Source organism: Loxodonta africana, chromosome 2, assembly GCF_030014295.1.
Source record: "Loxodonta africana isolate mLoxAfr1 chromosome 2, mLoxAfr1.hap2, whole genome shotgun sequence".
NCBI lineage: Eukaryota > Metazoa > Chordata > Mammalia > Proboscidea > Elephantidae > Loxodonta > Loxodonta africana.
The window spans coordinates 233,119,843-233,130,108 of NC_087343.1; the positions used below are offsets into that span (position 1 = coordinate 233,119,843).

Below are 10,266 nucleotides of genomic sequence, written 5' to 3' on the forward strand. Positions count from 1 at the left end.
TAGGGTTCTTTTCCATTTTGCCAATCTGCTGTCAGGGTGGCCAATGGAACTGCAGGGTGGCTTTGAGGTGCTTGTTGGCCCTGAGAAGCCGAGCCCCTTTCAGTCCTTTGCTGGCCATTCAGATTCACTCTTCCTGAGTCATTTGTTCGGATCCTGGATCCTGTGGGGGTCTTTCTCCCACCCCAGGATCTCCAGGCTCTCACCCTTGGCTGGATCTGGGTACTCCATAGCCTCAAGTTCTCAAAAACCCCATGATGTACAGAAAGAAATATCCGTGTCTTGCTTATCTCATGGGTGTGTTCGCTCTGTGCACTGTCTCCAGCCGGGAAGGAGTGAGCTTGCACTAGATGTTCCCCTCTGAGTCAGGAGCAGAGCAGGCCTCACGCAGCACAGAGGGAACATCGCAGAGCCCTAGTGTTGGACAGTTCTGGGGGCTGGCCAGGTGACTTTGAAGAGACACTAGACATCACCAAGCCTCTGTTTTCTCATCTGTGGAATGGGGTGTTTTGTGAGGACTCACTGGGACACTGCTCTTCCTCCAGGAAGATACCATGGTTACTTAGTTAACAAAATAACTTCAGGTTCCTAATGTTTGTAATCATCTCTCCACCTCCAACTGTGCTTGGAAAGCTGAGCCCTGTTTTCTGCTGAAGGCACTTGTGTCCCGCCTCCTGCCACAGGTCACTGAGGGAGAGGGAGAGCCTGGTCTGAGCTCTGGGCCTCCGACCCTCCTGGTGGTTCATGAGGCTGCCTCTGACAATATGTCCCTCCTCTGTCCCACCCCAGTGTGTCTGTGGTTCTGATGAGGGCCTGGATGAGGCCCAGGTGATGAAAACCTTCAGGGCAGGCTCACTGGAGAAGCTGGTGGACCACCTGGTGCTCACATTCCTAAAGGGTAACTTCTCCTACCTCAGAACCTTCCTGGGAACCTATAGAACCTATGCCACCACCCAGCAGGTCCTAGACCAGCTGCTCCAAAAGTGAGTGCCACGCCCCCCACAGCCCAGTGGAGACTCTGTCCCCTACCAGTTGTGAGTCTGCAGAATGTCACTTCACCACTCAGAGCCTGTTTGCTCCACTGAGAAGTGGGTTGGTAAAGGACAAATCAGCTAGAATTACTGTCAGGACCCCGTGGGACAAGCCATGGAAAGTGTGTACTGAAGCCTAGCTCTTTAGTAAAGCATTTTGGAGGGGCTGGGATGTTCACATTTATTATTTTCTTCTCCCCCATAAAGAAAATATCTGCCTCAGCCCTCACTCACCATGTGCCCTTGAGCAAACCTATTTCCCATTTGTAAGGGGGAGGTTGAGATTCCATTTAATGGGTCCTTGTCCTTGGTATTGCCAGAACGGGGATCTTGGAGGCTGGTAGAAGGGTCCCAGGATTCTCAGATACCTGGGAAGGTGCTGCTTGGGTTCACCCATTCACCAGTTTTCTACGAAGCCCCTACTGTTGCAGACACTGTTATAGGCACTTAGCATCGTTTAGTAGACAAAGCAGATAGGAAACCCTGCCCTCCTAGGCCTCCATTCTAGTCGGGGAGTCAGACAGGAACACCAGACATTTTAAGCAGGTAGTGTCCACAGTGCATTAGATGTGACACCCGCACGCCACCTCTAGGTATGGATGTAACCACCCGTATTCTGCCCAGGATGCTGAACCCCAAGACCAGCTGAAAGGCTGAGTGGACTTTGGGTGGACAAAGAGGGGCTCCTGTCTATTCAGAAGGGTGGAGGCTGTACGGGACCTGTGTCTGGATTGGGGCTGGGCAGATTCTGGACCTCACACATCTGGATTCCACTACAGGAATGAGTTTAGAAGCACCTCCTGCAGGAGATAGGCAGTCATAGAGAGCTAGGGGTGGAACCTGGGCATTCTGGGGAGCAGAGGGGAGGCTGGAGCCTCAGAGAGGCCCCTGAGAGAACCCATCCCCGCACAATCCCCTCACATTTCCACTTCCCCCCCCAATATTGGGGGCCCAAAATAGGAGATGCGGGGTGGGAGGGAGAGAAACCTGCTCCTGAATCTCGATCCCCAGTTGTGGATGCTCAGCTGCCATGTGGGGCCCCTGTCCCAGGGGAGAACAGTGTCCATGGGAGAAGAGACGATCATACGTGTGCAGAGAATCAGGCAGCATGCTGGTGCACACTCTCCAGAAGAGGGGCCTGAGGGCCTAGGCAGCTGGGGCAGGGGACGGCCTCCATGTGTCGCCCAGCATGAGATAATCCTGGAGCACTAGTGTGTGCCAGGCTGTGAGAAGAACATGCAGACACACATCTCCGTGCCCTTAGAGGGTTACTGTCCAGTGGGGAGAGGGCCAGCGGAGAGAAAGGGATGTAATTCAGGCTCCCCGAGGAGGGAGAGTTGGTCAGACCGTTGATGGAGAGCTCCCTGGGACGGAGGCTGTGTGCTAGCCCCCTGCTCAGTGACCAGGCCTGCCACTTTCAGGACAGCCAGAGGGTGTGATGCAGGGTGGTGCTGACCTTTGGAGGGATGGGCAGACATAAGCGCCCTTTGCAGGGGTGCCCTGGGAGGGCAGTGTGTCGGGAAAAGCCAGGCCTGAGACCCTGCTTTTCACCACCCACCCCTAGTGCCACCTCTTTTATCCTGCGCACAATGCTGAAGGAATACTCAGAGGATTTCAATCAGCCCCCATAATTCCCCTGCCTAAAGCTTGCGGTGGAGTATGTGCAGGTGAACATGCCAGGCTCACATCTGGAGCACCGTGCCCAACTTCTCTTGGCCCAGCTGGATCAAATGGAGGTCACTGAGACAGAGCTGGAGGGTGAGGAGGACTGGGCATGCCTGCATGTGAGCTTGTGAGGGGGACATGGGAAGACCACCAGAGGCTGGGGTTGACCTATAGCGCAGAGTAACCTCAGACCCTCCTCTGGTGGACCACAGTCTGGGAAGACTTCCTGGGGTGGAAATCTTGGGAATGGGCTTCTCTTGATGGCAGTGAGATGTTTTTCATCATTAGAAAGGCATGAGGAAAGGCAGTCATATTGGTGAACATTTCTCCTCTTGTAGCTCCAGAGCGAAGGCCAGGGCAAGTTGTAAAAGTAGCTCAAGATCCATCTTTGCCCCAAGAACTGGCTCCTGCACCATGTCCTGGGGTATATTCTGCTCCTGTACTGGCACCGGAGCTCCACAGCACACCACCTATTACATCCCCAGCTCCAGTACCGGCACCAGATGGAGAGCCAGCTGGAGGGGTGGGTCTGCATCCAGGGTCACCTCCAGAACTGGCTCCCACACCACTGGCTAATGTCAAGCCTACTCCTGCTACAACACTGGAGCTCCATACCACACTAGCTATTTCATCACCAGTACCTGCACTGGAACCAGATGAAGAGCCAGCTGGAGGGTCAGAGTCTTATCCTGGGCCACCTTCAGAGGCAGCTCCTGGACCACTGGCTACTGTCAATCCTGCTCCTGCTCCAACACCAGGGCTCAATGTAGCCCAGGCCCTCCTCCAGCTCCATCACCAGCATCATATGGACAACAGGATGGAGAGGTGTATTCCCATCCTGGGCTACTTCCACAACCGGAACCTGGACCACCAGCTGATGTCGATCCTGCTCCTGCTCCAACACAGAAGCTCCGTGGAGCACCAAGTTGTTCCATGACGAGCTTCAGCTGTGGCAGCAGAGGGATAATCCCATGGACTTTCGGATTCTTAACCTGGGCCACCTGCACAGCCAGAGAATGGACAACCTGGTGATATGGATCCTGGTACTGAACGGACACTGAAACTCAATCGAGCATCACCAGCTCCAGCGCTGCCACCACATGGAGAGCTGGATTTTTACCCTGGGCGACTTCCAGAACACGTTGAAGGAAAACTTCATGAGTTACATTCTGTTCTTGCAGCAACATTGGAGCTGGATACATCAACAGGTCCTCCATCAGCAAGTTGAGCAGACAGAGAGCCTGCTGGAAGATCGGATTCTCTTCCTCGGCCAACACCATAATGGGCTCCTGGACCACTTGGTGAGGTTGATCATGCTCCTGGACTAACACTGGAGCTCCTTAGACCACCATCACGAGCTGCTTCACTGGCACCAGATGAAGAGCCAGCTGAAGGGTCAGAGTCTTATCCTGGGATACATCCAAAACCTGCTCCTGTACCACCTACTGATGTTGAACCCACTCTTGCACCAAAATCAAGCTTCACTGGCACAGGTCTTCCTTCTCCTTTTTCATCACCGACACTAGATGAAGGGCCAGCTGGAGGGGCGGATTTCCATCCTGGGCCACTTCCAACTGACTCCCAGATAAACAGCTGATATTGATCCAGCTCCTTTTCCGACACTGGAGCCCCATACACCATTAAGTCCTCCATCTCCAGCTCAGTCTGGGGCACCAGAGGCCGAACTAGTTGCTGAACCTCCTCCACGGCAACTCCTTATTGACAACCAGGGGACATCTGCTCCAGAAGCAGACCCTTATTTCTCCTCACCTGAGTGGGTAGTTCTTGGTTTTGTTGTAGTATTTTCCCAGCTCAATTTATTCTGTATAGTTTATAGTATTTTAACTGGTAGATTTCTCATTAAAGTTTTGCTGTAACAGCTTGCAAGTGTGTAATATAGTGGCTTTATGTACTTTCACAATCCTATTCACCATCATCAGTATCTCCTTCAGAACATTTTCATCACCACTGTGATGGTTAATGTTATGTGTCGAGTTGGGTAGGCCATGGTTCTCAGGGGTTTGGCAGACATTATGTAATCATACTCCATTTTATAATCTGATGTGAGCAGCCAATCAGTTGGAAGAGGCATTTCCTTGGGAACGTGACCTGCAAATTAACACATTTTCTGGGGTATGCAGCCATTAATCTGGCCAATGTATTTTTCTCCATTCCTGTTTTGAAGGACCACCAGAAGCAGTTTGCCTTCAGCTGGCAAGGCCAGTAGTACACCTTCACTGTCTTATCTCAGAGGTATATCAACTCTCTAGCCCTATGTCATAATTTAATCCATAGGGAACTTTATCGCCCTTCATTTCCACAGTATGTCACACTGGTCCATTACATTGATGACATTATGCTGATTGGACATAGTAAGAAAGAAGTATCAATGACTCTGCAGTTACTGGTAGAATATTTGCCTGGTAGGAATTATTCCCAAAAAATTCAGTTGTCTTCCTCCTCAGTGAACTTTCTAGGGCTCCAGTGGTGTGGGCATGTCAAGATGTTCCTTGTAAAGTGAAGGATAAGTTGATGTATCTGGCCTCTCCTACAACTAAAAAGAAGGCACAGCCCCTGCTGGACATCTTTGTATTTTGGAAGCAACATACCCCTCATTTGGGTGTGCTACTCCAGCCTATTTATCAAATGTCTTGAAAAACCGCTAGTTTTGAGTGGGCCCAGAACAAGAGAAGACCTTGCAAGAGGTTCAGACTGATGTGCAAGCTGTTCTGCCACTTGAGCCATATGATCCAGCTAATGAAATGATGCTTGAAGAGTCACTTGCAAATAACAATGTTATCTGGGGTCTTTGGCAGGCTCCTATTGGTGAATCACAGTGCAGATCCTTAGGATTTTGGAGCAAAGCCCTGCCATCCTCCACAGATAACTACTCTCCTCTTGTGAAACAGCTTTTGTCTTGTTACTGGGTCTTAGTAGAGACTGAAATCTTAACCATGTGCCACCAAATGACCATGTGTCCTGAGTTGCCCATCATGAATTGGGTGTTGTCTGACCCATAGAACCATAAAGCTGGATGTGCACAGCAGCACTCCATCATTAACTGGAAGAGGTATATACGATACAGGGCCTGAACATGACCTGAACACTCAAGTAATTTGCATAAGGAAATGGTCCAAATGCTCATGGTCCTCACTCCTGTCATATTACCTGCCCTCTCCCAGGCTACACCTATGGCCTCACTGGGAGTGCCTCTTGATCAGTTGCCTGAGGAAGAGAAAACTCGTGTCTGGCGCATTGACCGTTCTGCATAATATGTAGGAACCACTTGAATGTGCACAGCGGCAGTGCTGCAGCCCATTTCTGGGACTTCCCTGAAGGACAGTGGTGAAGGGATATCTTCCCAATGGCAAAACTTCAAGCAGTGCACCTGGTTGTTCACCTTGCTTGGAAGGATAAATGACCAGATATGCAATTGTACACTGATTCATGGGCTGTGGACGATGGTTTGGCTGGATAGGCAGGGACTTGGAAGGAACATGATTGGAGAATTGGAGTCAAGGAGGTACGGGAAAGTGGTTTGTGACAGACTTCTCTGCATGAGCCAAAGAACTCACATTAATGAGTGGTGACTCCTTGTCTTTTACCAGGGACCCTTGTTTCTGCATTGGGCCTTTAGTGCAGACAAAACCCCTTATTGCCCTAAACACCATTGTGGATTGAAATTATCATTGCTGGGTGTTTCGTCCTGTGATCTGCTGAACTGGAATAATGAAGAGAGGCATAGTAATATGTGTAGGACCTTTCCCACTTATTAGCTGTGAGATCTTCAGGAAATTACTGCCCCTCTCTGACCCTTGGTTTCCTCAGCTTTACAATGGGACTAATACTGTCTTCCTCACATCACTATTGTTGAGGATTACATTGCAATATTGGTGAAGCACGCAGAACGATGCCTGGCACATAGTAGGCAATCAATGAAAGGGAGTTAAAGCAAGAGATACAGGAAAGGTGGCCTATATGCACGTTCATTCTGGGAGTGCAGGGTAAAGTTGAGGGAAGGATTTCTTGTCACCCAGGGCATCAAACTCCTTACTATATAGTTGTCAGTTAGGTCCTTCCTTCCCAGGCCCCCACCTTCAATGCCTGAAGAGGTTCATTTACTCGAGTCTTTCTTGGGACAAGTACAGGTTTCACAAGGAACGTCTGAACCCATACAACGAAATGGAAACTATATACAGTTTATTGTGGTTAACAAAATTGTGTAGTGAGTAGACCACCACTAGTTTTTCCCTCTTCTTCAAGAAATGAAGCTACCAAGTCATATTTGAGCAGATCTTGACATCCAGTTTTGCTATGCAGATGTAGGCCATGAATAAGACATTTGTATTTTAATAGGAAAGCAGCTCCTCTTGTAGCATGCAGAAGTGTAAGGAAGATTTGTACAAGTTACACAAGAAACTCAGGGGTCTCCTGTCAGAGAAGGAATTGAATGTATCTTATCACAACCCACCATGGCCAACATCGGCACCAACCATCACTACTACCACGACCACTACCTCCATCACCATAACCATCACCATCTCCACCATACAACCCACCACCACCACTTCTACTACCACTGTCACCACCATCACCAACACCAATACTACCATTTCCACCACCACCATCACACGACCAACCATAATCCTCACCATAATCACCATCACCACTTCCATCATACAACCCACCAGCAGCATCGCACCACCTACTGTCACCACCATCACCATGCTACCCACCACCACTTTCACCACCTCCCTTACACAACTCATCACCACCGTCATTACCAGTACCATCATCACCATCACTCTTACCATCAATTTTACCACCATCATCAGTGAGCCCCGTGCCACCAAAACCACCCCCATTACTCTCAATAACGACATCATCAGCATCACCACCTCCATTACAAAACCTGTCACCACTACCATTACCACCCTCACGTTCACCATTATTCCTTTCCCTGTAATTCAGATCTCTAAGTTTGGCCCCTAATTCTTCTAAATGTGTGGTGTTCACTTGACCCTGTTCATCTAACCCCCTCTGGTGGCCATTATACAAATAACAGGTCGAAGAGCAACTCAGGGCAATGGCTGCTTTCTCTTTCATCAGTATTTCATTCATTCATATGAACATCACCTACTATATGTCAGACCTTACACTAGATGCTAGACATAAGAAACTAACAAAATAGAACACTGCAGTCTAGGGTGGTAGACAAACAAGTGAATAGATAGTTACAAATTAGTGAAACAAGGGTCATGGAGAAGCATACAGAGAATGCTGGGAGTGTACAGAGGATACTTGGGCTGGCCTTGGCATTGGGTTAGGGGCAATGAGGGAAAGTGGAGAAGCTGGGGATTGAGAAGGGCAGGCAGAGTTCCTAAATTCAAGGAGGAGTAGGAGATAAGAGAAGTAATTGGGAATTCAGTGAGCTGCCAGGATGCTCGTTCAATATGGCAGAAGTCAGAACACAGGTTTCAAGGGAGAAGAGCAACAGGTGGGGTCAGAGAGATTGGTTGTGGCCAGATCACAAAAGGTGTTTTATGTCACACTAGAGATTGAGCTTATATCCTCTAGGATAGTGGTCTCCAAATTTTTTTGATCATGTTCCTCATCAATAAAAATATTTGCATACACACCTCCAATACATGAATATTTATTCATTTATACATTTTATACCTAGGCAGTGTAGTGTAATGGTTAAGAGCTTGGTTTCTGGAGCCAGATGGACTATATTCCAAATCCTGGCTTCGCTACTTTTTAGAGGTGTGACCCTGAGCAAACAACCTCTGTATCTCAGCTGCCCCATTTTTAAACTGAGGTTAATAGCAGACTCACCACCTCTGAGGGTTGCAGAAAGGGCCAAATTCAGTAATTCGTGAGAACTTAAAACAAGCCTGGCACATGATAAATGTTATGTTAACTTGCTGTCAAGTTGATTCCGACTCACAATTACACTATAGGACAGGGTGTCACTGCCCCATAGGGTTTCCAAAGTGGATTGGTGGATTCCAACAGCCAATCTTCCAGTTGGCAGCTGAGCTCTCAAGCAATGGGGCACCAGGACTCCGAATATTATTCTATACATACACTATTGAGTGCCATTATAAAAGTGGAGTTGGAATTTATACCTAGTAGGGGCTCCACCAGAAACTCTGGTGGCGTAACCGTTAAGTGCTACAGCTGCTAACCAAAGGGTTGGGAGTTCAAATCCTCCAGGCGCTCCTTGGAAACTCTATGGGGCAGTTCTACTCTGACCTATAGGGTCGCTATGAGTCAGAATCGACTCAACGGCACTGGGTTTTGTTTTTGGTTAGGGGCTCCACCTACCCCAGAAAATCTGTTTTAACACAAACTCACTTCAAAATGTCAAGAATTATTTTTCATCCTCAAAACTTCTAACTGGAAGAGCAGACCACTTCTAACCCCTCACCCTACCTAACAGTAAATGGCCTTAGCCTCTCCTGATTGTACTTATACCAAACTCATCAGTGCAGGTAACTCCTGCATTCAGCTCAAAGCAGTGACGTGGGGCCTGGGGTGGGAACTGAGAACCTTCTCTTATAACAAAGTAGTGCTGATGCTGCTGGTCCAAGTACTACACTTTCATATTTTGAAAAGAAAATATAAATATCAAATAAACTACCTTTAAAAAATATTTTTATTTTTCCAGCAGAACCAGATGGTGCCTGGCCACCATCACCAAATATTCTAACAGGGGTCCAAGAGAGCTGGAGAAAAATGGAGAACAAAATTCTAACTCACAAAAAAAGACCAGACTTACTGGTCTGACAGAAACAGGAGAAACCATGAGAGTATAGCCCCCAGACACTCTTTTAACTCAGTACTGAAGTCACTCCTGAGGTTCACCCTTCAACCAAAGATTAGATAGATGCATAAAACAAACAATAATACACGTAGCTCAACCATGTATACCAGACTAAATGGGCCTACCAGCCCAGGGGCAAGAACGAGAAGGCAAGAGGACACAGGAAAACTGGACGCATGGAAAAGGGGAACCCAAGGTCGAAAAGGGGAGAGTGTTGACACGTCACAGGGCTGGCAAGCAATGTCTCAAAATAACATGTGTATTAATTGTTTAATGAGAAACTAATCTGCTCTGTAAACCTTCATCTAAAGCACAATAAAAACAAATAAATAAAATATTTTAATTTTACTTATTAGGACACAGCACATTTTTGTTCTCACTAAAAAATATGTGTGTCTGTGTCTGTGTGTGTGTATATAAACCCTGGTGGCATAGGGATTAAGAATTCAGCTGCTAACCCAAAGGCCAGAGTTGGAAGTCTGAATCCACTAGGCTCTCCTGGGAAACCCTACGGGGCAGTTCGACTCTGTCCTCTAGGATCGCTATAAGTTGGAATCAACTTGACAGCAACCGGTTTGGTTTTTATTTGTTGTTGTTTATGTATATGTACATGGAAACCTTGGTGGCGTAGTGGTTAAGAGTTTGGCTGCTAGCCAAAAGGTCGGCAGTTTGAATCTACCAGGCATTCTTTGAAAACCCTGTGGGGCAGTTCTGCTCTGTCCTAAAAGGTTGTTTTAACTCGGA

The 10,266-nt window shown here is 48.0% G+C and overlaps 1 protein-coding gene across 5 annotated transcripts in view; it reads left to right on the plus strand.

Annotated features, from left to right (window-relative positions):
• The window catches only part of LOC135230415 (uncharacterized), a 66,096-nt gene extending 56,924 nt beyond the window's left edge, over positions 1–9,172 (plus strand). For all 5 annotated transcript variants that reach the window (XM_064279672.1, XM_064279670.1, XM_064279673.1 and 2 more), the window contains 2 exons: positions 787–2,786; positions 3,032–9,172. In XM_064279672.1, coding sequence (XP_064135742.1) covers positions 2,702–2,786; positions 3,032–3,630 — 684 coding nt within the window. In that variant the 5' untranslated portion in view covers positions 787–2,701 and the 3' untranslated portion in view covers positions 3,631–9,172. The remainder of the gene's footprint in view (positions 1–786; positions 2,787–3,031) is intronic.
• Positions 9,173–10,266: the final 1,094 nt, after the last annotated feature.